Source organism: Parambassis ranga, chromosome 5 (assembly GCF_900634625.1).
Source record: "Parambassis ranga chromosome 5, fParRan2.1, whole genome shotgun sequence".
Lineage (NCBI taxonomy): Eukaryota > Metazoa > Chordata > Actinopteri > Ambassidae > Parambassis > Parambassis ranga.
The window spans coordinates 25,452,947-25,480,463 of NC_041026.1; the positions used below are offsets into that span (position 1 = coordinate 25,452,947).

General features: G+C 42.2%; 1 protein-coding gene across 5 annotated transcripts; it reads right to left on the reverse strand.

The window, feature by feature from the left end:
• ndrg3a (ndrg family member 3a) lies at nt 1-27,021 on the reverse strand. Of its 5 annotated transcripts, XM_028406068.1 has the most exons (18): nt 26,865-27,021; nt 16,364-16,447; nt 13,944-13,976; nt 6,380-6,485; nt 6,132-6,252; nt 5,821-5,883; nt 5,665-5,725; nt 4,608-4,694; nt 3,783-3,839; nt 3,429-3,532; nt 3,174-3,239; nt 3,039-3,090; nt 2,874-2,921; nt 2,750-2,785; nt 2,606-2,657; nt 2,220-2,245; nt 1,462-1,500; nt 871-973 (listed from the first exon to the last, which is right to left on the reverse strand). In XM_028406068.1, the coding sequence occupies exons 2-16, from the start codon at nt 16,418-16,420 to the stop codon at nt 2,220-2,222; spliced, it is 969 nt and encodes a 322-aa protein (XP_028261869.1). In that variant the 5' UTR covers nt 16,421-16,447; nt 26,865-27,021; the 3' UTR covers nt 871-973; nt 1,462-1,500. The 5 variants fall into 5 exon arrangements, with proteins under 5 accessions (XP_028261866.1, XP_028261867.1, XP_028261868.1 ...); XM_028406065.1 differs by lacking the exon at nt 2,220-2,245 and having other exon boundaries at nt 1-973; XM_028406069.1 differs by lacking the exon at nt 1,462-1,500 and having other exon boundaries at nt 849-973.
• Nucleotides 27,022-27,517: the final 496 nt, after the last annotated feature.

Here is a 27,517-nt window from a genome sequence, read left to right on the forward strand (position 1 = left end):
TTCTCCGTTTGTAGCTTTATTCAGTAGTCATATAAATGAGTTAAATCAGCAGACAGTGAGAAGCACCACTTGGCCCCTGAAGTGAAGGGACTCGTACTTTTCACGTCAGATCCTACATTTGTTAAAGGTTGTTAAAATATCACTGAATAATCTATTGAACTGAACAAAAGCATCAACACAAAGCATAATGGAAAAAGGAGAGTTAAGTTACAAAACAATACAAATGACTAGCTGTATGGTAGACACAACTCAATGTTCAACAGTGGCTCTCTGCAATGATTTGAATGTGTGCTACAGTATGCATCGTCCACACCATTTTACCTAGCATCAAGATTTTAAACAGTGCAGTCCTATTTCTGCAGCTACTGTTGGTTTAGTGACATATTCAAAATGAAAAAAAAACAATGATACAAGTACTCACAATCAATGTCACCCACAGGTAAAGTGAAAAACATATCATGAAAACAAGAGATTTTCTACAGTGTGTAGAGAAACAAAGACAATGTGAAACAAAAAAATAAATACAAGGTTGGACAGATGAGCCATGTGGTGGATGATGTGGTGTGAATACACAACACATCTGATTGTAGTTATGGTGTCTGGTAGGAATGTGACTTTGACAATGTATTCAATATAACATTTTATAATATGCATATGTTAATATATTTATTACATCCTCCTTTCTAATCACATATGTCATTACAGATCCTCCTGGCATAAGTTGCTTAGGAGAGGGTTGAGAGAGAGAAATAGAGAGGGCACATAAGTTACTATGGGAGAGTGCAGGGGCACGGTTGGGTTTAGCAGGAGACCTCCATGGTTTGGGGACCTGGCTGACTGTCCAGACCAGCGGTGGCACTGCCCTCCAGCAGGCTGTTGAGGTTGTTGCGGCTGCGACTGCTGTCCATGGAGGTGATGCTGGAGGAGGAGGTGGTACGCGAACGAGCCAGACGAGTCATTCCTGTTGACGGTACTGAAACAGAGAAAAGCACATTAGTATTCCACTAACATGGCGCACAGACTCGGTGTGGTGTGGGAATACAGGCACCCTGATACAAACTACAGGAACACATGAAGTGCTTACCATGCAATTGATTCTCAGATATCTAATCAAATTAAATTGATGTGTGACAGGAAACTGTGTCCATTGAAGAAAATGATAACAGCAGATAACACTTACAAACCAAATCAACTGACAGGAAGCAATAGCAGCACGTCATGCAGTAAAATGGGACACCAAGAACAGAATCCATGCCAACACAAGAAACTAAACTCCTACAGGGAGATGAAGTGTGTCAAAGTATGCACACTACTCCAGCACCCTGAGCTGCTGATAAAAATAAAAATATTAAATGGTCATCTATGGGAGATATGCCTGCATACAATGACATTCATCCACTGTAGAGCGGTGTGAGGCTGTTCAAAGCCTTTTATTCTGGCAGCTGCTCAAGAATCTGATACCTGATTCGTTGCTCAGGTGACTGAGAAGAACGTAGGGAACTGTAGGCAATGATTAAAGAAGGAAAAGAGGAGAGAGGGAGACATGTTGAAATGGTAGATATCATGTTGCTTTACCCCACCTCAGTGTATTTCTGATTAGAATGGACATTGTATTTCCCTTAGCATTTTACACTGTGGCATGGTGTTAATGAGGGGAAAGCAGCTTTCAGAAACATGCTGAGGTGTTAAGATTTATTTTCCACACTTTCTCTGCAGGAAAACACTCTTTTTAATCTGCTCTAATCCTGCACTGGCATTTACTCAATAGGGGACTTGGTGGCCTTTAAAGCAACACAGAGGCACTGACATACTAGCTGCACCCGAGGGTGCCTCCCACAGGAAGGGCTGTGGGAATCAGAGAAAGCAAAGGAGAATTAGGATTAAAGAAATACACAAAGACAGGCTGCATCTTGTATGTCCACATTCATAACTTCATCCATCAGAGTCTGGTTGGTGCACAGCAAGTTGGTGTGCTTTGACTTTTTTTTCTTTGCAGATGAATGACTGTAAAACCTGGGGGCCTGTTTAACTGTGCAGGACTCTCTCCTAAAAGGCACTGCATCATTAAACAGTTCTGGATAGAAAAGAAAGCACACCAGGCAAAAAAAAACAGAGGGTCATTTTTGACGCCCACTCCGAACTGAACAGGATTCAAATTGCTGTTCAGTACATGGAGTACCACTGTCATTTCAGTCATGCTAGAAGCACTTACACCTCACCTACTGAGGGTTGTGGGTGCCACACACTGAAAAGAGCAGATAGGAAATGGCGTTAGCATCCACTGAGCTGCACAGGCAGCCTCTCTGTGAGCAGGCTGAGAAAGAACTTTCCTTTCATGCACTGCTGGCAAGTCTCCAAAGCCCACCAGCAGGGGTGGTTAGCAAAAGATCATAGGAGACTGCACTGAAAACAATCCTCATTTAAGTAACTGTTGCACTCACGTCAACAGGAAATTCAGTGACAGACAAACCCGGACCACAAACGCGTCAGAGCTACTAGTCTGAGAACAACTCCTGAACAATTACAAGTTTGAACCAGTTTTTTTGGTACATTTTCACTCTGATTGAACATGTCTTATCTGATAAAATAAGACATGCTTACTTACTGTAGCCCATGCCCTGCACAAAGTACTTGAATGCCTCAGCAAGTTTTCCTGGCTGTAAAGACGTAAAACATAACAGTTGAAAGATCATTTTGACAAGAAAATGACTAGATGCAGTAACAAGTGTCTCTAGGGATAAAAACCCACCTGCACAACCTGGGGCAAGCCTCCACAATCGGCCATCTAAAATGATATTATCACATAAAAAATAATTTTTAACATCAAAATATAATTATTATAGACAGTAGAACATTTATTGTAGAAGCATCACCTTTAGCAATGTAGTCTTGGTGGGATTTAATCTGGAATTGCACTCCACCTGAAACATTGGAGATACATAAACACTGAGAGATAAAGACAGTAACAGCTAATATTTCGCTTGACAATTTTTTTCCCACAGCTTGTGGGGTTACTGAGAGGGTGAAAGGTAACTCACAACAGCCTCCACAGCAGGTGATGTGTCGCCAACCACCAGTAACGCAGGGCACCTGAAGAGTAAATGCGCTCAAAATCAGAAACTGCATTTAAGAAGAAGATGTGCACCTGCATAACTGTAGTCATAAAAACCTACGTTAGTGTGTTGACCGTGTCCTCATTCAGACCTACAATTGGCCTCTCAATCTCAAGGTCTCGACGGCTGTTGACAAATTATAATCTGTTAGCCCAGGTAGAATGCTATGATCTGACAAAAATGTGAGATAGAAATTTTAAATATCTGTGCACTTGAGGCCCTTGAGCTTTATATTCCAATAAATGGTAAAAAAAAACGCCACTCTTTACAATAAACATAATGCTGAGCATATAATACTAGTGTGCTTTTTCTTACTACTGATAGGAACCACAAAAGAGGGCCAGGTTGTCCTGGTTGATGTCTTGGGCGATGTGGAGGCGATAGGTCTGGATCAGCTCCTGATTCTCTGTCAGTTCATCCTGGAGATGAGAAAACATTCAGCCAGGTTCAAATATCTTATTACACCAACATAAAAAAGGCAGACTACATATCAAGTGTATGTAAGTAGCATTAGAGGTCACAGTCTACCAATATACATATCTGTGAGGACAGAAATAAATCACTTGGCAAATGTGTGTTATCAGAGTGAGATGAGCCTGTTGAGGTTCAGTTACTGTGTCACACAATGACAAAGGTCAGCTGCACTGATGTGCAGGCTGCGAAACTCACAGTGCTGAAGTGATGAGCCATTACAATATCCACCAAGTTACTGGTCCATCCAGACAGCTGCACACAAGATGAAGAGAGAGATGAAGAGCTGATTCTTTATTAATAACTCAGGTATCCCATGACTATACTTCTGTATATATAGTTATGCCTGTTTTATTACATGTTATACATAAAACAAAAACAAGCCAAATATATTTCAACTTTTGTTTATTCTCTTTTTCAGGTTTCTCTTTTAATTTGGTAGGCGGAGTGAAATAACAACAAGAGCATAAACTGCTGTTATGAATGTATGTGGGACAAAGGTCATATTGGCCCCATGGGTCTGTGTAAACCTAACACTGCAAAGAATGTTCCCCTCGAACAACCTTGAAAAGTATGCACAGAGCACTGCGTTCAAGCAAAGTAACAATAATGCAGTATTGTGACTCTTTGCGTTCCCCCTTCGCAAGCTAAAAAAACAGAACCAACCGAAATGATTTCAAACACAAGAAGTCTCACTGCTTGTGTTTGAAACTAAATGTGAAGCTCAGAGTTGATTAATTTTGATGTCTGATCAACTAAGAAACAGCAAGTATGATCGTATTAAAACAGCCCTAGGCTCTGTTTTTAATGCTGGAGGGCCCAAACCTTGTTCCTTTCCCACAATATTCTATGAAAAAAGTTTTCACAGCTGACATTGTGTATCCAGTAGTTAGAGGGAAATACAGTAACTACATATTCATAGAGTCTGGATTGGTTTTAATGAGGGATCATGCAACACTTTATGAAATTTTAAATGAAACTGAGTATTTTTTACTATGCATATACAATATGTGCAATACTGACCTTTGAGGCAGCCCAGTCAATCCAGCCTTCAGCACATGGGTCAATATCGATCAGAACCAGCCCTTCCACCAGGCTGGGATTGTTCAGCTGGGAAGGAGAGGATGCATATCAGTGCTAACATTTAAGACAACAGGACGCCAGGATGGAAATAAGTGATACTATTACTATTGATCTGCAGTACATTAGAGTGCTGTTGTAGGCTAACAGTTTACAAAAATGACTATTTTTTTCTCCAATATTAAACCCCAATGTGATTTCATCTCAGCAAGGACTCAAGACTATGCAAAGGTATATATATATATATATATATATATATATATATATATATCATTACTCTTTGGGTTCCTATAACTCTGCACATACAGGAGAGAAGCAACAAAAGACCATGACTAATAGTGCAGCATGTATGTTAGGTTAAATGCAGACAGGGGACAGATGTAATCCTGGGCCTGTAAAAAAAAAAAAAAAGGGTGCGGCTTTGGCACTGCCTGAAGAAAGAAAGAGGATGTCTGGGGAAATCTAAGATCCATCTCGCCCAATACTCCGAGAATGCTGCAGATGCTACTTTCAACATGCAAATGCAGTGATGCAACAGCTGCTGTGAATCTATCAGGGGTGAACACATTCAAGTCAGTTAAAGCAAATGCATTTCAGAATCAATTTCTCCTCATCAATTCGAACGAACACAGTGTCCACAGAGATCCCAGTGTACAATCCCTAATCTCCATACTGTTCTACCATCCTCTCGTTTCATTATTCATCTCTCAGTGCTCCCCTACTCCTCTCCATCACTTCTGGATCTTTCTGTTAGACTGTGCTTATTTTAGCTACACTGTGTGCAGAGAATCACCAAGGTGAATCATCATCTGGGAAATAGCAGCATATATAGCAGACAGTACAGCAACCTGATGCCCTGTGTGGGCTTGCTGGAAGACTTTAATGTTTAGTGTAACAGGCTGTGTGGTCTGAAAACCTTCAATTATTACAAGCGAGATTCCGACAAAAGGGCTAGGAGGAGAAAGAATAATAGGGGGGGAGTAGTAACTGCTGGACTCACTGCAAAGCGGGAAAGGATGTACGCGCCTGCTCCCACGCCGATGCCAATCACACTGTTGAACCTATAGAGAAAACACTAGTTAGTCTGGGATGGGCATGAATGGATAGTTAATTGTTCTCCACAATACTGATCAGCTATCAACAGGGGGTCACTCACTTCAGGTGAGTCATCACAGAGGGCAGCATTTCAGCCAGCTCGTCCATAGTTGGGTAGCGATACCTGGATGTAAAAGACATATATAAGTCGATACAAGTGGCAAGGACATCTTCAACTCTTTCTGCTAATCAGAAAAATGACTTAATCATAAATATAAATATTTTACTAATAGATAGGCAATGCACTTCCATTAGCAAATTAAATACTGGCTTGCCGACTTGACCTGAAGTAATTGATTGCAGCTGCTCAGAAAGCATTGAAGCAAATGTGCTCCCTTTCATCAGCATGCGACAAACCAGTCTGACACTCACCCACTGGGAAAGGGAGGTGCACCCTCCTGCTGGCCGGGCGCATCCACGTGAACCACTGCAAAGTGCTGGGTGATCTCCTGCATGTCTTCATAGTTGAACAGGGTGTTGAAGCAGGACTTGTCTAGAAAGCAGCAAGCACAGGGGTGGACATGTGAAGCTAACAGTCCTGCTCTTTTAAAAAAAACAAAAAAAAAACAAAAAAAAAAAAACAAGCTGCGTATTCATGAGCCTATTTTTGGCTAACTTACGGTTGAGGCCGATGTCGTGATAGGTGAGGATGACAGGTCGGTTGCCCTTGGGGACACCTCTCATTGTCACATGGAGAACGCCATGTGGAGTCTCAATGTCATGCTCCTGCAGCAAACACACACAAAAAAAACAGTTTAGAAGAAATTGAACAATAGAACAAAACAATACCTGGAGAGTGTAAAGAATATGCTGCAGTCTCTGTAGGATGCAAGGCCACTGTTACTGGTAATTTTAGCCTAATGTTCACAAGTACAATTATGTTGCTGCTTCAGTGCTACTCCATTATGACTAACCTGGTAAGTAAAATGTATGTCATATTGTCATGCAGCAAAGGAATTCACACAGGGAACCGCATCTTTGAGCAGGCTATGTGAGCGGGACACATTAATAATCATGCATGATAAGCATGATAAAGTACAACAGCCTATGTAAGTGATGCCATCCAATGCAGTGGTAAGAATCTTCTAAACTTCTAAACGATGTGGTAAATTACATGATTTCACTAGATAAATTTAGCACAGCTTTGCTCTTGTTGTCAGCAGTAGATCAATTCTAATATTAAGTAGGAAGGTGAGTGCAAACGTTGGGAGAAAGTCTACACACTGAGCTCAAACATATTCCCGAAAGTAAACACATCATTTGGGATTTATATCTGGAATTGGGGATGCAAAACATGCACTTCTTTTCTCCACCACATATCCCTGTGCCCTTAGACAAACAAAGCACAGAATAGGCAAACAGTCTTTTCATCTAGAAAAACAAAAACAGTCTATTTATCCAAGGGCCTGAAACCGACAGCGCTTTCACAAGTGTGACTCTGCAAAACATCAGGATCATTTGTTGTTGCTAAATGTTTTCATGGAGAGACTTATTAATATTCACGTCAGCTTCACGCTCTCCATCACTTTAGAATTAGTATTTCTTTCTGTGTCAGATACTGGGTAGCCCCACATTACTCCACACAAAGTGCCTCTGCAAAAAGAGACACATTAAAGCACAGAGCTAATTTCAGCTGAATTTGACTGGATATTGCGGAAAGGTGATTACAATACATGAGGGGAGGTTAAATCAAAGATGACACAGCAGAAACAATCAGATTCTCTTTATGGGATTCAGGGAGATGGTGGGGAGTGACATAAAGAGAAATTATACTACACAGCAAGTGACACAGCCAATTTTCAGACTTCCCAGAATCATCATTTTTACATTTTTATTGCACTCACAAACACACACTTTCCAAGGTCAGCATGAATTGGTGCTGTAAACAACTACAGTGCACAATGAAGCTACATGTAAGGTGTGTGTGTGTGTGTACAGTACTGCACAGAACGGCGGGTGGGGCCTGGTCTCCAAGCCCACTAGTCATCAATAATAAAGAGAGTGAGCCTAAGCGGACGAGAGACATGGGTTATGGCTGACAGACCAAGAGGGAGCATGACTGCAGACTGCTGCTTCCCTTGCTGGCGTTCCACTGCTTTCATTTAGTTGATGAATATGTGTCACAATCTCTTTAGAGGACATGAAAGTTAATTCTCAAGGACAAGGCCGCAGTAATTTGCATCTGCAATCTATAATGGACCCAGCAACACAAGATGATAACTGCTCACCCTATCACCATCACAGTGAGATGTTTTCATTTGAGTGGGAGTTGGAACAAAGATTAGCCTGTCGCACAAATCATGAAAACTATATACACAAAAACAGCATAAAGATGTCCTTGCTACCTGCTAGCAACACTGTGCTACAATCTAGCTAAACTGAGATAAACACTGAACAAAATCTCCAGCTGATGGGAAGCCATGTGCTCATCTTAGGCCTTTTCACAGATAATAAAACAAATTCTGCAACCTCAGCCTGGTGGGGTGTCAGAACAACCTGGTATAAATTGGGAGAAAACTATGCATGCCTGTGTTGAGGCAGAATTTTCATTTTTAGACAAGGACAGAGTCAAGGACACTCAAATCAGAAACAGAAACCTTGCTTGTAGAAACAAGGCAAATTCCCAACTTGTGTGCTGTGTGTCAGAAAAATCAGAAATACAGACTAAACCACTGATAGGAAATGAAAACGCTTATGACACATGGGGGGAGTCAGAGTTTGAAGATGAGATAGAACAAGAAATGGAGAGTCTAGGAGTGGATGGGAGGAAATAGAGCGTGAAAGCAAACGGTGAGACAGGAGAAAAAAAACGGAAGACAGTAGGAGTCCTGTATGACTAACAGAAGGGTGTGCCTTAAAACAGAAGGGCTGCATCACATTAATGGTTCATGTATTTTCAGCCATGCCCTAGCACAAGCAAGGATGACAAATAATAAAGAAAGGAACTGTGGAAAGGGAGTAAAGGACATTGCATTTCGTCTGTCCAATTTAGCTCCTGGCATAGTTCAGAAGCTGTATTGATCGGGTAGCTATGTCTCTCATTTGTTGTCACACACACACACACACTGGGATATATGTACACATAAAGGCAAGAGACATGGGGCGGGGCTGTTAGTCTGGGTAGCCAGAGGGGAATAAAGAGGAAGAGCACTGGAATAGTATCAACACATGTAATAATTTTACATTATAGTGGCTAGTAGCTAGACAAAATGTGTTTCCAGGTTTTTGGGTGAGTAGATGATGAACTGAGGGGAGGGGCGTCTAGGTAGTGTGTAGTTATGTCTCATTTTGGTTATACAGAGAGGGACAGAGAGGTAGGGTGAGGTGAAAAAAGTCTATGTCATGCTTCCTCTTCCCGCAAACCCCTGGTTATCAACCCATTTTCCCCACCCTGCCAGGAAAGGCACCAATCACCTTTTAGAGCAGCATTACAGGGCAGAAACACAGACAGGCAGTAAATAACTGAAGTGCACGCACACAGACGCGTACACATCCACCTATCCATCAATCCTGATCCATTTTTATTACACACACAGCACTCCTAACCAGTATGTCATTATAACAATGGGTTAAACCTACTATCTCAAGGTCTCTGTGGGGAAGGACAGGAGCAGCTACAGTGGTTTCGATGTGTTGTTGCCAACACATGTGACATGTGAGGGGGGGTGAGTGACCCCCCCCCCCCTTTTAGTGATAAGGGAATAAATAACAAAATGCTGGTACGCATTGTGCATCATCCACAGCCATACACTTGTATTTGGCCAAGAATCCATCCCCAAAGGTATGGACAAACAAAAAACGGACATATCAGTGCATGTACACACAGTACAGCACAGCTGAGCACCACGCACATGCATCTTTTATATCATCACATTAAAATGCACCACTGCCCCTTGAGCATGCTGAAGCTGTGCAGACAGCACACCTTGGCAATGTGTTACCCATTGGTGCACGTACGCATGTAAACACATGCTGAAAAAAATGTTCACCCATGCCAACAGCTGCCCAAACATAAAAAGCCCCAACAAGCCAGGAAAGACCCTGCCAGCTATTTCATTTCTACAGCTACTGTCACTCCGTGTTTAATGCAATCATACAATAACTCTCTCATACAATAGCTCTAATCAGAACCAGAACCTCCTTGGTACAAGGTCCAAGCCAGTCTAGCAAGACTCTTTTTTCAGACATTTTTCACTCACCACTCCATTTCCAGCGCATGCAATCTGGTCCAGGTCCAGAATAGCTGACATGGTTTTTCCCACACAGAAGAGGAGTGTTATGCTATGTGCGAGTGTGTGCTGAGCAGCTTTGAAGATCTCCAAAAGGAGGAGGAGGAGGGTGGGAGCGTTGGACAGAAGGGAGGGATATAGGGTGAGGCGGAGAGAGAAGCAGCGACAAGGAAGGAAGAGAGGAAGAGAGAGAGGAGAAAGAGATGGGTAAATAACCTGAATGGATCCAGAAAGGGGGTGGTGGGGGTGGATAAGATGCAGAAAGAACAAGAGAGCGAGACAGAGACAAGAGGTGGGAAAGAGAGCAGGAAAATAGACAGAGGGGGAGGAGAGTGAGACTGCAGTTTGTGCTTGGTAGTCACAGCGCGTCCTTACATCCAGCCACTGGTGCATCTAATTGGATTGCAGAGGGTCAGGTGGGTAGAGGGAGAGGGTGGGGTTTAGAGGAGAATAGAAAGGAGGAGGGGGAAAGTGGGAGTCAGAGAGAGATGGGGGTGATGGGGTGCATAGAATGCAGAGGCAGTCCAGGAAAATAGGCAGGCTGCTGACGTCACACAATGTTATTGATAAGGAGGAGAGCAGGCTGACTTTGACAGCTCTCCCTGGGATGTTGCCTGCATCAGCAAAATGGCTGCTACCAACTTAAATAAAACAAAGAACTGTCCAGATTCACATTTACATCACCTCTCTAAAAAAGAATCAGAATGATTTTGGAGACCAAATAAGAACAATCTATGTGTTTATATCTAAATGGAAGATTTAGTCAGAGCAGTGATGCAGTAGCGTGGTGCACAACAGTTTGGATTATTATAGAATAAAAAATTGCCTTTACTGTATCCAATATTGACCTTAACATAAAACCCTCTTCATGTTCTAGGATTATTGGAAATGAAACGACCTGTTTCCCCTCACAAACCATCTGTACATCATCAGGATCTGTGTCCTCTAAACTTCCCGCTGAGTCATTTGATCCACATAGTTTATTGATCTCTCCTTTTTTTACTCTCCTCTGTAATCTATGCATCTGCTAGTAGCAATGCATGGTGTCACTCCTTTGTCTGAGACAGGATGCTCTGAGCAGCCAATGGCAAAAAAGCAGGCAGCATAGAATCGGTGACAAGGACAAAATGGTGCTTCATTGGGTGGTGGATGTAGCAGCATGTTTGGTTGTAAACTGCAGTTTCATTAAAATGTTCCTGTGTTAACTTCCAGAGGGTGCCAGTGACACACATGCAGAGTATGTGGATTAAAACCGCTCCTTTATATACAGGTATTTTGAAAAAACAGTACATTTTATTTACATACACATTACATTATTTTTTTCTTCTTTTCCATCTACAGCAGATCTAGATCAGTGAGGGTGCATTGAATGACATTAATGTACATATAGTGACTGTATTTACGATGTTCATTCCTTTATGCCACATTGTAGTAAGTACGCTATCAGTTCCTTTAGCTCACAGAGGTGATGTGTGAGACTGAAGACACTGTCAACATTGCAGGTGTCTCTTGGTGACAATGTTGGTGAGTCATCAGCTGTCTCAGTACACCTCTGCATCACCATTTACCTTACACAGGCACACATGTGATGCTCTGGTCCGCACCTCAATCTAGAGATATGCATCAAAACTCCTAGAATTTTGGGGTCACTTTCATCATCTTCCATCATAAAATGAACAAGATCAAATACATATTTTTGTCTGTATTTTGTCTTCATAACCACATGAAAGGCCATGCTATGGGCAGATTAACTCTCTAGTAGTATTTTATAGTACCTTTATAAAGACATCACACAAAAGCAGCCCTTAGTCACATACAGGCTTGTGGCGCCCTCTGCTGAGCCTAATGAAACAGTGAGGATTTAAAAAGCCAGACAAGCAACTTCAATACTATTTGTATGAATAAAGATTCGGTGATACAGAGTGAAGAAGTGGAGGCTAATTGTATAAAAAAAAAAAAAAGACAAAATGCCATACAATGTAAAGCAGAACAAAAAAAAACTTAATCACAATAACGTAAAACAACTAAATGAAAAATGAAAAAATAAACCAATACTCAAACATGTTTGAGCACTTAACAAAAAAATCTCCAGAACATCATAATATAGCCAGTCATGATCATGTCCATAAAATAACCCCATGTAGGCTTACACAGAAAGCCCTATGGGTTTGAGGAAGCTGACTCATGCCTTCCAACCTCAACCTCCCTCTGCACCTCTCAGTGACGTAAGCAGAACATCAGGAGTCACAAGACTGCAGCAGTGTTTCTTTAGGTTCTCCTCCCTGACCCCACCTCATCATCAGCATCACTGCTCTCCTCATGCAGGTGCACACAGCTGTGACATGACCGCTGCAGTACCTGTGGACTGCCTGTGGTGGGAGCTTTGGTAGCAGGAGGACAGTAGCTGCCTTCGTCCTCCAGTTGCTGGAATGTCACAGCTTAAGAGTGATGGTGCAGAGGTGGGGACCACTCCCACTTCAACATGAAAGCTCTGATGCCTTGTATAGCAAATGGGCTCCTTTTGTCCTTTTACTGCTATGTTGCGTGACTTACTTCTGCAACAGAGATCTTGAGTGTTTACACACGGCACACTAATATTAATCTCAAAAGCAGAAGCTGAAGAAAAGGTTGTCCTACACATTCTCTTACAATTCATTGGCATATTCTAGCTATTGATCTGTGCACCTTCTATGTGGAGTTTGCACATTCTCCCCATGTCTGCGTGGGTTATCTCCAGATACTCCAGCTTCCTCCCACATACCAAAGACCTGCACGTGGCTGCCATAGCAATAAGGTCAAATACATTTAAGTCTGCCCTTAATACCACTGGGGCATTATTTCCTGTAACTTACAACGACTTGATCTACGTCACAAGAATATGCATGGAAAGAAATATCACATAGAAGACATGAGCAGTTCTTTGAGTACAGCACTACATACATGCGAATGTATAAATAAATAGAGCAGACGGAATTGAATGCTAGGAGCATGTAGCATGCCTGCTCCAGCTAACATGCTCACTCTCCTCCGCTGCCTGCAGCAGCTATTTTTAGCTCTGGTAGGATGCTGGGAGCAGCCATGACTGCAGAAAGTGAGGGAGGGATGAAAGGTTTAACCCTTTGCAGCCTGTATGCCCATTAAATAACAGAGAGCTTTTCCTGTGGGAACACACACTCCTCTTTATGCAAGATACTTCCTCAAGTAAAAAAAAAGCAAATTTGCAGAAGAAGCAAAAAGCTGGTAATCTCATTCCCTGTGCAAAGATACCATCAAAGACAAATATCTGGAACATTACTCACTCAAGGCCAACAACTCCTTTTTTGTAATTATTCCTATAAGCAGAAGCAGCAGTTCACAACACTCATCTTGCTAATAGTAGAGTATTAGGAAAAAATGGCTTTTGTGCATACTTTTCTTATACAACTCATCTACCAACATGCTAGCTGCTACATGCTGGTTCCCAAAAGATCCTCAGTGGCTTGTTATGTTTTCCCCTCTGCAATATGATGATGAGACTGGTTGGAATCGGCCTGTGACCAAATTCAAACAACTGCAAGTATATTTTTGAAAGCTCTAAACCTTTTTAGTATACAAAAGGCAATGTCCCATTCAGTGCACCAACCATCTAGTGTATCTGGTTAAAAAATATGTAGGACAACCATAATTCCTTACTTTTTGCTGTTCACAATCTGCACAAACATGAACAAACAGCAAGCTGAGCAAAACACACCTTGACCTCACTGAGTTTTTGTTCATAAAAAAAAACATACAAACTGAATGTGGAGTACAAGCGGGTGTTAACAGTAATTTTGTTCAGATGTAGGGCAGGCAAATAGATGGGTTCACCAGCAGAGGGGTAAGAATGAGGCTGTCCCAACGCCCCACCCCCCTTCAGGAGCATAATAGCATCTCCACCAGGCATGGCACAACAAAAAGAACAAAGACCAACACTCACCTGGCAGTCAAAATCTTGAAAGTTGCGTGCATTCTGCAAGAAATGGAAAAACAGCATTAAAACACATCCTTAGCCACAGAGAATGCATATTTCTTATCCAAAGCCAGTAACAGGTCTTAATTAGTTAATGTAACACTTGTATGTTGGTCCATTATTTGCAAAAGGATTTCATTGTGTGGTGTTGCACGATGTGTTGGATTTATTCAACATATATACTTAAACTTATCAATGAAAAAATGTTCTATGGTTGACCCATAAGAAATGGGTCAGCATGCATGCAGTTGGACAGTAAATCACAAATTGTGAGGGGAGCATACAACAAAGCCTTACACTTTACATCACCATTATTTAATACTTTAGTTCACTGTATAAAAACTAAAACCTGTGCAGTAGACAACATAGATACTACAGATTTTTTGTCTCAGTTAGTATTCAGTTTTCAGAAAGGCAGCAGGAAGCCACTGGGCAGAGAAATGAGTGTGGGCAGCAGACAACAGAAAAGATGCTTGTGGGAATCAAGCTATCCTTTTCTTCTTCATGCTGGCACAGCTGTGCCGTAAAACACACATAAAATATCTAGACTATTCCATTAATACCATGCAGCTATGAAAACAATTATATGTGATGAGGATTGTATGAAGAGAGTAAAGGTGCTGGCTTTAATTTAGCAACATTACCACAATTATTGATAAAACGGGTAAAAGGCTATTGACAAATCACACACAAACACTTCTTACCCCAATTATGTAACTACGAGGGTTGAATACCAAACTCTGCACTGTGTTAGTAATATAGAATAGAGACTCATCCTAAACCAATGTGTAAATTTTAGTACCTGAGGTCCATCACAGTCAGTGCAATGGTTAGTTAATAAACAGCGCTGCTACTATAAGTATCTAATTCTAGGGACTATTGCTGGTGCTGGTATCAGTTTAAATATTAATGCACATAACTGTACAGCTGCAGTTGACAAACCAATGTTCCATTCATTCTCCAGCTAGCTGCTTGATCAGTGTAACATATAACAATGTTTGTTCACATAGCATCAAAGTGTAGAGAACCAAGTTATGTCGCTCACTGGGCCACAGGAAGTGTGGCTCACGCAATTCGAATTCAAAAACGAATTCACCTCAGGATTAATACAGTCATCAGAGCATTAAGGATTATTATTTTTTCCCCTGGCGGATTATCTTTTTTATTGACTCTGGACTGAGGACTCTTGTTTTGGAGGAAGACGACAGGTCACTCCACAGAGTGGACATCCCAGGCACTTCCGCGTCACCCATGTGCCATCCCTGTTTGTTTGCTTTATAGGTCTTTGCTGCTGCTGCCCTGGGCCCAGATGATTATTGTTGTTAATCTACTTTGCCTTGTGAAATATGTGTAGTAAAATATATTGAGACCGACTGGAAATAGTTATTATGATGGGTTGGGGTTATGACCACTAAATAATCAGGCGCATGAGAGTTCATTCATTTCACAGCAGTCCGCCTGCAACCTAACCTAGTAGTGTGTTGTGGCACTTTACATCTAGATAGTGGTGGTGAGTTGTTACAATAAAAAAAAGGAAACAAGGATCTTCTTTCCTTATGGTTATTATATATTATATATTATATCAACTCCATCTGCTCTCAAAACCCCTGGTTTATCTTTAATGAGCTAGCCACTAGGTGGAGTGAGAGGTCAGTGCCAGTCTCTTTGATTCAGATGATTTTATGATGCGTTTCCCCACCCTTTCCTCTCACACAAGACACTTACCCGAACTGGCATGCAGTCTGACAAGTAGGAATGTTATCTTACTGATTCTTAAGACCCATTGTTGAGGTGATGCAATCCCTTCAGATCTGTTACGCCCCCACGCACTCCTTTTCTGAGGCACTATACCCCCCTGACTGTCTGTGTTATTTGCCTGAGGAGGGAACAAAACACTCCTATCCCCAGACTCACCCTCTAACTAATCAGTTAATCAGCTGTTGAGATGAAGCTGGAAGAGAGGAAGGCCAGAGGAGGACGAGAAGAGCTTTGATCTGCTGTTTGTTATTTGCCTCCCTTTCCTTTTGGTGCTGCCCTCCATCACTTGCTAGAATCTCTCAGGATTTCAGAAATGAAAGATGAGTTTCTTCCTGCTTCTCTTTTGAGTCTTTTTGTTGGTACCGTTTTTCTCTGATTTTGCCTAAATCTGTCTAAAACCTTTCTCTCCATCGGCTTGCTCCCTCATTTTTTCCCTTATTTTCTTTTCCCTCTCAAATGTTGAGCAGATATGAATAATTCACTTTGATGAATGGGACTGCAGTGTGCATGCTTAGTGTATGTATTTTCCTGGGAGTACCACAATGCATGCTCATTCTCTTATAGAGAACACCCCTTGTGCGTGTGCCTGTTGTGCAGTTTGTCATTATGTTGTTTTCACCACAACTCACCTTATTGGTCAGCAGTGGCTTGATCTCAGTTAACTGTACGTCCTGCAGCTCATCCATCTTCCTGTCTGGTCACCTTAAACCACTCTGTCCAACAAAAAAAACAGAGAAAAACATGACACTTAACAATAATAAACACCAATCAGTCAATCAAGCAAAGTTGAGTGGTACATACACAAATACCACTGTTTGCAATAACATGCCCATCAAGACACAGAAAATGTAAAAAAAAATTACTTGTTCTTCTTGTTTTTCTCCAAAATCGAATTTGACACATTTTAATGGTGAGTCTGTAGTTCTTTAATGCAGCCCATGGTCATTACTGATTCATATATTCATTTTACATAATTTTATATGAAATGTCATAAAATGCTCATCACAGTCTCCCAAAATTAAAGTTGACTTATTAAGAGTCTTATTATTGGTTGGAAGGTTTTTCTTTTTGTATTGTGTTGCGTTTATGTCACACCACACTGATACATATGGGATAAAAAAAAGAAGAAGCCTGAAATAAGACAGAGACAGCATGTTCTCAGTTCTTGGAGAAAGGGAACCCTTCCTGTCCACACAGGTGGTGCACGTACACGCACACAAAGACAGATCAGGGCAAGGTTAACAAGAAGCTCTAATGCCCACCTCATTTGTTTTCCCCTTGAACTAGCTGCTTGTCCCTGCACATAATTATTGAACAAGAACAACACAAAAATGTCCCCCTCCCCCACTTTTTCTGAAATGGTACCACTTCGGCCTTCTCCGTTTGCACAAGGTGAGGACAGAAAGTAGCATTGAATTACCTGGCTGTGCCAGCAGTGTGGCTCATGTTACAAATAACAGCAGATGGAGCCTCTGCCTCTTCTAGGTCAGTGCTTACAACTGAAAGACATAGCCAAATAAGCCTGTACTGTAACAAACAACCTTGTGGTATTTATCAGAACAAATGCAGAGGATGCTAACAGAAACATGCTAGTAGTATGGGCACACTGTTGCATAGACAACTAACCAACAACAGGAACGCCTGATATCCCTTCCTGAGTCTCAGCCAACCCTCCTGGAACGACCTTGAGTTGCTGGTATCAGATAACCTTCAGGGCTGGTTAGGGATGAGTATAGCAGCCAACTTACAGCAGGAGACGGCAGCATTAGTGACATCATGCCACGTCTGCATTACCAGCAGTTTCATCCTCCGATTGCCTGACAAAGGTCTGAACTGACATCTGCCTGTTGACGCATGAAATAGGTCAAGGGTCATTCTGCACTGGCAACACATTGAACTTTGCTTGGAAACAACCAGGGAAGCAGATGGGTACAACTGAGCACAATTACATAAAAATACAGTCCCAAAAAAAAAAAGAAAGAAAGAAAGAAAACATGAAACACCAGCGTTAGAAGTACTCAGCTCTCAGAAATTGAGAGAGAAAACATGCCTGGCAAAATCCCTGCTGACAAATCCGGCTCTAGAATGGAACTAAATAATATTTAGACAACTGAACAAAGAAAAAAGAAAAACAAATACTCTGCATGCTTGAGCAGATTGAGCGTATTGGCCGGATCAATCCAACACTTCCTCAGGCTGTCACAGAAAGTGGGATGGAGGCACAGACTGCTTTAATTGTAGCTGGCTAGCTGGGTAATCGAGGCGTTAGCAAAGACAGGGGTTAGGACGAGCTTAAACTGACAGACTGACAGGTTGGCTTTCACAGCCCAACCCCACTGACCGTTTTACACTGGGTTACCAAGGCAACTAAGTACCCACCCCCCTCACACTGTACACTTCTTCCTTTGGATTCAGCATCACATCACCTGAAAGACTACCAGATCGTATTTAGAAACATCCTCCATAGCCACACTTTTTCTGCCTACACCATGCTGGCTCCACTACATTCACAGCTGTTGCCATAGAGACAAAGCTCATTGCTGATGTTTATTCTAAGCTGGGATAGACCCATGGGACAGATGTGAGGCAAGAAGACAAGGGGAACAGACAGACGTAGAAATGACTGCTACTAATTTGAGCTTTACATCTTTCAACCATTTACCCTAGACAATTGCAGGAACTCAAATGTGACATACATACTGTGCACATATGACAGCCAGGTTTAGTGTAATTGCAATAGGAATGTAGTCCCAGATGAAAGCAGAGAAATTCCATCAGCAATCTGTGCAGCTTGCAGGGTTTGTCCCACATTCCCACCACACTAATAATGTAAAAGAGGATGGGGGAAAGATTGAAAGAGCTGATCATATAGGACGCGACACTCTAGCCTCAATAATAAAACCGTCTGTTGTTGAAGATTGCTTTCACAAATGGTCCTCCTGACACCACATTCTGTTCAACTCAGCTCTTACACCATTAGAATGACTAACACAAGATTACTTGCTCTAACATATAATTTCCCTCATCTGTTCTTCAGGTCCACTTCCCTGCTGGCTGTGTCGCCGTCAAGGGAACCTCATCTCAGTGTTAAATATCATGCCACGCAGCAAGGGACAAGGGGGATGTGCCGAATGAACAAACAACAGAAGAAACTAATTGTGTCAGAGGAAAACCACAGGAGGCTCGTTTTATGCAGTAAAGGTCAGCTTTCACTACAGCTTCATGTCAGCAGAGACATGACAAGAATTGTCAGTTTTAAAAATGGATAACTTATTTAGCATCCCTCTTTTTTCCTGCTGGGAAGAACAGCTGCCATCCTCGCACCCACGTCCTCATCCCACATCTATATCTGTAAGCGGAGAAAGGACGAGTCTCAACATTGAGGCGCCTGGCTGCCTGCACATGGGGGTAGAGCAGCGTGTGCCAAAACACCTACTTTAGATATATCATGTCTGCCAACAAAAATGAGTCCTGTAGCTGCCATGTCAGCAGACAGCTCTGTGCGATTGATGAACACCTCCCTGACTCTAACACTTTTCCTCCACCACCCTCATTTTCCCCCTTTCTTTGCACTCTCTCCTCATCTTTATCTACTCATCTTCATCTCACCTTGGGCCATCAAGGAGTTTGAGCATGTTGGATGATGGACGGCAGAATCCAGCTGTGATGCTGACCTTCCCTATAGCCCCTTCAATTAGTCCTTTTTATCACCATGGCAACTATAACTTTACTCATCAACATTTATGTGATGGCTGCACTTTGACTCTGACCTCTCTTGGCTTCAGATTGACCAAGGTGACTATCACTAAAGTGACCTGATATTAACCTGCCTCAGGGTCTCTGAGGACCCTGACTCAGACAGCAGATATACTGCCAAGGTGATGCACTGGAACTCTGAAATTCACACGTGCTCCCCAGTGAAGTGCGAGGGGGACCAACAAAGATCGTGTAGTTGTGGTGGGGGGTTGAACACAACTTAAATCTTTCACATTGACATAAAAAATATTAAGTTATAAAAATGGCTTAGACCTGATCATCATGTAGACCAGTACAACAACAATTATCAAATGCACTGGCTGATTTTTACTGCATTACAAGCAGTCTATTCTATTAACTTGGAGGGATCCATATAATCAGCTGTATGGAGGTATTTCAGACTTGCTATGCCAACCCCCTTGGTACAGTTACTTGCAATATTTTAAAGGGAAATGGTGTTAAATCAGCAGTGTTTTCCCTACAATTATATTGCCCGTGTACACACGCACACCAAAACGTGTGCGCACATGCAGGTGAGCACACTCCCACCAGTGGATAGAGAGCGCATGTTGTTTTGCTCACCATTGCTCATGACATGCTAGGTGGATAGACTGAACTCCACCAACTACGTAGTACTAAGCAGACACACCAGACTGTGTGTGTGAGCCAAATTATTAGAATCAAAGGTCCAAACATAGGACAGAATGCATTCATATCTGTCCTTAACTAAGGCCTCAGTTCTCAATCAACACTTCAAGAAGCTTCACATTACAATGGAAAACAGGCCAGCACAATTTGCAGATACAATCCTGCCAACTATTCAGACAGAATAACATTGATGCATGCTCCTTTTAGTGTCCAAGAATGCCATGCTGTCAAGGCAACAATTTTCTTCTGCAGTTACCAGTGTGGTGGTGTTGTACGGCTATAGACTAAGAAACTTTTCCTGGGACATGTCACTAGAAATTTCTTTCCTCCTCCTCCAACTTTTCATAACCAGGCCAAGCCAGTGTTTACAGTTCTCAGTCTGCCGAGGCGGCAATCCTCATTGGAGTAAAGCTAATGGACTGTGACAAGGCTCAGTTCCAGATTATTGCTTTAACCTGGGTCGTTTGGTAAGAGAATTAAAAGAGGAAAATCCATTTGTTTGGCATTTTAGCCCCCACCTCTTCCACCTCTTGTCAGGTCAATAACAACATGGGTAAGAGAGAGAATAGTTTGATTTTGTTCTGTTCTATTCAATTCTAGAAAGGAGGGATGAGACCCTAGGGGAAATCTTATCTGGAGTTTGCCCTTATGTTGTCTGTCAAGAAAAAGCTGACCTATAGCACCGAACATCCACTGCTGGTACCGCAAGCAAACACGCACAGGTGAACGAGCACAAATATCAGCACACACTCACACTACACCCTAAGCCTCAGGTCTACTTAATTAAATGACAGCTTCCTCTCCTGAGGCTCCATCATCCTCCTTACAGATTGTATGATTCTCCCGACACAAGCAGACAAAACAGTTCTTTCTACTTTTGACAATGTAACAAAACACTATGATGAAACACCTCTCTGATGTCTTTCTCAGGATTCAATTAAAAAACAATACCCACCTTTGGTTTTGAAAATGAAAATAAAGGGTTAGGACACTTTCAGACATGATCCTAAAAATGTACAAGAAGATCACATACATACAGATGAGCAGTGGAAAGAGAGATAAAAGGAAAAATTAAATCAATGGAGTCTACCATCTCAAATACAGACCTCCTTGTGTGATCCATCTAGCATTAAAATGGCCTAATAAATGCTAAATACTGCATTACTATAATTAACTCATCCCTCGTTGCAAAACCAAATCTGAACACAGACTGACTCAGTCATTAATACAATTAATATCCTGAGCCTCTGGCCAGTCATAACTCAAAATGTAAGTGATAAAAATGTTGCAGAGGGTGTATTACTTGGTGGAACATGGGGCATTACACACAAACGAACCATATTATGAGTGGTATTGTAAAGGTTTAATACAGCTCAAAACAGAATTCACGAATCCTGGTATTTACTTTCTTGATGTGCATGGACATCCATCTAAGTGCATGTTTTTAGAAAGACAAACCTCTCAAATGTTATAATGTTGGTGTGTGTGTGTGTGTGTGTGATAGGGAAATCCTGGTTCATCAACAAAGATACTCATTGGCACATAGCATCCACTGCACTGATCTGCCTGCCAAAAAACAGGGCCCTCCCCCACTCACCCAATCCCTGACCTCTATACACATATTGGGGACAGCCTCTCATAAAGTGATCCATGTAAAAAGGCCAATAGCCCTGATATATAGACACACACAGACTCGACAACTAAAAGGACCATATATATAAAATATACACCTACACAAGCACGTACTGTATACATTCACATAGTAATCCTGCAAGGCCACCGAGTACAAGATCCCTCTCATTATTCTCCAAGGGCTTTTAAAGAATTGCTTTATTCCTTGAGGGGCCACTTTATCTGCTAATGGGTCTTATGAGATTAAGCAGCAGCATCTGGCTGTATTGATTTATAACCACATATCTATTGGCATTATCAGCATGCTTCAACTCTTACATGAAGATGCACACAGCCAGAGTAGAGTCTTGGAGGGCAGCTGACTCCCCACATGAAGTGCTATAGTATTTCTTATAACTTACACTTACACACTACTGCAGTGAACCGTACCCTGCGACCAACAGCAATAGTTTCCACTGGTCAAGTGATGATTCATGTTGGGAAACTAGAAACTCAATTTATCCATTTTGCCAGTAATAAAAAAAGGATGTGCATGTAGAAGTTGTGGATTTGGGTGGATTTGGGTGTTGGCGAGTCAGGGCAGCTAGGATGTGAGTCAGACCTGCCATGTCCCTCCCACCTTGGTACATTTTACTATACAGCCTCAAAAAAAAGTTACCAAAGCATCTATTTTGGTCTCCATGCATAAATGAAGAAGTCCCTGCACCATGCTGCATATCAGTTTTAAGAGCTTAGGTCAGGATTATACTCCCATGTGGCCGTGGATACAAACAGCTGTGGACAGCATAGATACATTGTTCTTATTATACTACTTAATCTGCAGTAAGTCTGCTGGAGGAGGCGTCCTTTAACATTTGGTGGGTGCTTTAATCTTTCAAAGACACATTTATGGATATCTTGTCTCTTACCAATGTATGCTAGTCCTTTGTACATCATCTGCTTTGGTCAGTGGAGCAGCACTTTTTAGTGTTCTCTGCTTTCAGAATAGCACTTAAGGGTGACCAGGCCTGCTCAGTCATACCTGCTGCCCTTTTACATTATAGATTCAGTCTATTTTGCCTTTTGAATGGAAATTTGTTGAAATTATCTGCTGTAGTGCATCACGTTGGTCAAGATTTTATTGTTTTTTAAATATCAGGTTTCCTGCAGTGCTTTATAGTTAGGGTGGCCGCCTTGACATCAAATACCCCCCGCCTTGACTACGTCCCCCCCACAGGCCTCTGTTCCTCAAGGCCTGTAGGCTCCAGCTAAACCTTTCAAAACATGACAAACAGACTTAATATGAGAGTAGCATTGCACTCAGCAATTCAAACGGCTGTAGTTACATGACAGACAGCACCAATAAATCAATACACAGACCTCATACAAAGGGAAGATGTAGTGGGAGGATGGTTTAAAATAGAAAAAAGAATACCATCACTATTAAGAAAGGGGGAGGGGGGTGAGAGAGGGATGTGTCTTGATAAATTTGCTGTGATAGGTCAGAATGAGGTGTGAGCCTGGCTGAATGAGTCCTGGTTGAGCTGCTCCTGGTATCTAGCTATAAATAAGGCTGAATGGCCAGCCCCGTCAGCCCTACACTCAGTGCTCCTAATAGAGTACCTGCCCTTACTCCCATACGCTAGGCTAGCTGCGGCTCAGTCTTCAGGGATTTCCTCTGCCATGTTCAGTTGTGCAGAGAGCACAGAGCAAGACAAACTGTAGGAGAGTGTTTGTCTCAGGTCCCAGCTAGTTGTTGTTGTGAGGAGGCTAAGTTCCCAGAACAGCAGCGTCCTGCTGAAGGCTCAGCAGGGTCTGTAGACTGCGGTCAGACTGGCTGAAGGGCAGCTGCGAAAGCAGCAGCAAGGCCATCTGTGTCACCAACTTGCTCAGATAGATTCACATAGAACCATGCAACCACAACCCAGATTCAACAAGCTGGCTGGAAACATGAGATAGTGGTTCCATAAAACATTAACAAAGCACAGAAACACAAGTGTCCATGCGCCCAGACAGTAAAGCCTGTGAATACACTAAGGGCCTTCAATCAGAATGTGTTTCAGCATGTTTCACTGTATGAATCAGTGCTAACAGGCCAGTTGCCTCACAGGAACACAGCTTCTGCTAATAGAGTTATCTGTGTGGTGAGCTTGGCTGTCACAATGACTGATTACTGACAATTCAATCTCCCAGAAAGAAACACAGAGGTGGCTCCTCTGGTGCCTTCCTTTTGCAAATGCTCGCTGCGGAGGTCGGCGGTGTCCTTGGCAACCACTGGGCACCCCCTCCCTTAGCCACCCGCTGCTCAGCTGGTGGCGCCACTGAAATTGAGCGACCTTTTTCACCATCATTTACATAAAGTAATTCTCTGCTTGTTACAACAAACAACGCAACGTGGAACGCCTCACCAGTCGGTGCAGCTTTGCTTGGCTTTCAAGGTGCTCAGTTGTCATTAACTTTGAATCTGATTTTCTCAGGGTAGATTCAGAAAACTAGGCTGATGTGCTGGAATTTGTGCAGTGGAGAACATGTATGTGCAAGTTTATAAAACACATAATCCTAAAGGAACAGCTGTTAGTTCAGGTAAGGTCCAGCTTGGTCTGTATCCAACACTTTGGATCAACAAGCACTCCACCTGTGCTCTGCCTGCCTCTATCCCCACCTGCTGATGTTGATAAAGAAAATGGAGACAGACAGAGTCCTCCTACCAGCAGGGGTGTGATAACAACCAAATGTACGGTGGATACCACTGCTGCCTCACATCCAGCGAGGAACTGACAGGGATTTTTTGTTATTAATTAGTTTTACCTAACCTCCCATTCATCTGTGCAGCAAAAAGACAGAGCAACAAAGGGAGACAGCTTTCTGATTTTTCAGTCAGGCTGCGGTTAAAGGAAATTTAAGAAGTCAACCCGGAACAGAGGTATACTGCACACAGCTGTTTTTCAGAAGCTTCTGCTGTAACTCTAGTCCTGGTAAGCTTAGATTACAGATGCTGTTTCAGCTGCAGACTCACACAATAAAGGTTCAGCCTGAGACACAACACAACACAATGCATTATTTTTTGGCTTCTAAACTTTTCAAAAACATACAAATCATTTGAGAATATGTCAGGTTCATGGCTGGTACAGGCTGTGTTTTGTTCTGCTGGGCTGGCAAACCAAAAGGCACAGCAACGCTGAGGTGAAAGTGAACACGGGGCAGACTGACTGTCAGCACAGCGGCTTAATTACTGTATCCATCTCTCCAGTGAGTGTTATTCCCTGACATTCATCCTTGCCACTGCTGCAAGAAATCCTCTTCTACACAAGAGCATTTTCTCACTTTTTATGTAGTCTGTAATCCCTGTAATACACTGAATGTAAAATGTAATCCAAGCTTAAAGCCAACCTAATAGTGTCATTTTTTGAACAGTGCTGATGCAATATAAAATACATAATTGCTGCTTAGAACTGCTTTTGTCTTAATTCCAGTGCTTTTAGAAGGTAAATCGTACCGCAAACATTGTGTTATAATGCACATTTAAAATGTTTCTCAGGGCCCAGAGGAACACGTTTCCTACAGATTTTAAGAATGCATGGATTAATAAACAACTTATAGACACACCCATTGGTTAAGGGGAAGGTTTTCATTGTAATAATCAACCAGGAGCTCCGTGTGTCTAACTGTGGTAATAAACATCAAACTATGCTCTACCTCCTAAAACAGTGACTCTCAGATCAGTTTAGAGAAAGCCGTTATCTTTCCTGTTCGTTACACATTGGCTTATCCTGTCAGACAACAACAATCTTCAGGAACAATGTTGTCAGTGACAACAAAGTGTTGCTTGTTGTGTAAGCTCCATTCAGGCCTCTTTGGCCATGAGGTGCTGCCGAGGGCATTGTGGGAGATAGAACACCTGAACCGAACAAAAACGGCATTAAAACACACAAGGTTTTAAACTATCCTATACCTGAATTATTATTTAATTAGACATATCTAATGTACTAATACAGAGGTCACTGTGACCTTCTTGCATTTCACCGTATTACCATGAATCCGTAATAATTATTTTAGTAACACCCATATTGTTTGTAACCAATAATGTAAAACTGCTGAGCCTACAGTGTTTTTTTAAACACATCCCAAGATGCCCATAGCTATTTATTATAAGCAGGGGAAACACCTGATGCCCACCACTCCCACCTGTGTGACCTTCGCATGTTGATCAGTGACATTGTCATCCATCATGTGACGCCTGAATGGTGTAACACCTGCAGCTACATCCTTGTGATTGATCTGGATGATAATGATGGATCTGCCAGTCTAGACTGAGAGTGTTTGTGAAAATGTGCAAATTGAAATAATGACATTTCCTGTCACCATATGAGGAGACACGACAGACATTCAATACTCAGCTGTGGCCATTTTTAGTTAATGGTTTCCTGCTCAAACTTCTGACAAAATAAGAAGAAAAAACAGCAGAAAACTACATAAATATTATTTTACTAAAGAAAATACAGGCAGCAGCGTATATGTTTTAATGTACATATTAAATCTAGAATGAATGTATTTTTTTGTTGTTAATGAGAAACATCCTGGTATCACGCATACTTATTCCTAGAGGGATGTGTATCTTCTAAATTAGTTAACTGTAAGCTAATCGGCTAACATCTCTTTAGTTATTTTAGCTCGGGGTTTTACTGTAACGCATCGTGACGGGCCTCCGTTTTGTTGTGTCCAGCTGTTGTTGTTCAGTCAAAGTGTAACAGAAACAGAGTGGAGCTGACACTGACTGCACCGCAAAAAGCAAGAAAAGCTGCTCTGTGAACACTGACGTTATGTCGCATCTCTGTTTAGAGGAGCAGCGATGAACTCAATTCAGCTGCAGCTTTTTTCCCCTCACTGAGCCAGCGCCGGCTCTCCTGGTGATTAACATGTGGCTTTAATGAGTAAATCCACGCTTTGTTGTTGCTCTGGCTGCTATCACCGTCAAACAAATCACTGGATAAGACGACAACACGGACAGGTTGGGAAATCCAGCGAGCTGACTGACATAATCTCCTGTAGCATCGCGCACATCTGTAAGTGGTCAATGGGGGAAAAGCTACACCAAAACACGGACATAAAATTTACCTCTTCGGTGAAATAATTCTCCGGTGGGTTCCAGTCAACTCCTTGCTGGTTGTACTGTTGATTTTCAAAGGCTGGCTGTATGTCTAAGAGTAAAGCACACGCTGCTGCTGCCGCTAATGCCCGCCGCTTCCTCGGCTTCAACTAGTATTTCGCTGTGACTCTGGGCGGAACTACACGCTGCGGCGCAGGCAGCGCGGAGGAGCCAATGGGGGGAGGCGGTACGGCCCACAGACAGGAGGAGGAAACAGGAGGTCTCACTCTGATCTCAAACAATGGCGATGAGACAAACAGTACAAACGGAACCGTCTTAAGTAAACCAAATCAGTGCAGTTATATGAGTGTACTTAAATAATTACTGCAGCAGTAAAAAGAACTAGACAAAGCCTTTTCTGAAGAAAATGTGTTTAATTGCTGCATGATGAAGGATTTGCATTGCTGAAGAAGCTGAAAAGAGGAGATATGAATGTGACATAAAGTTGGTGTGAGAGAAGAGGAAGCAGAGGATGGAGTTTGGAATCAGAAGATTCTCTGTGGGGACACCTAAAGATACGAGCCGAGAAGAAGACACAACATGTGGACAGCACAAGCCTCCAGCCTGACCTTCCACTGCATGAGCTGTGTGAGGCATGAATGCAGCACAAGGTCAGGCAGGA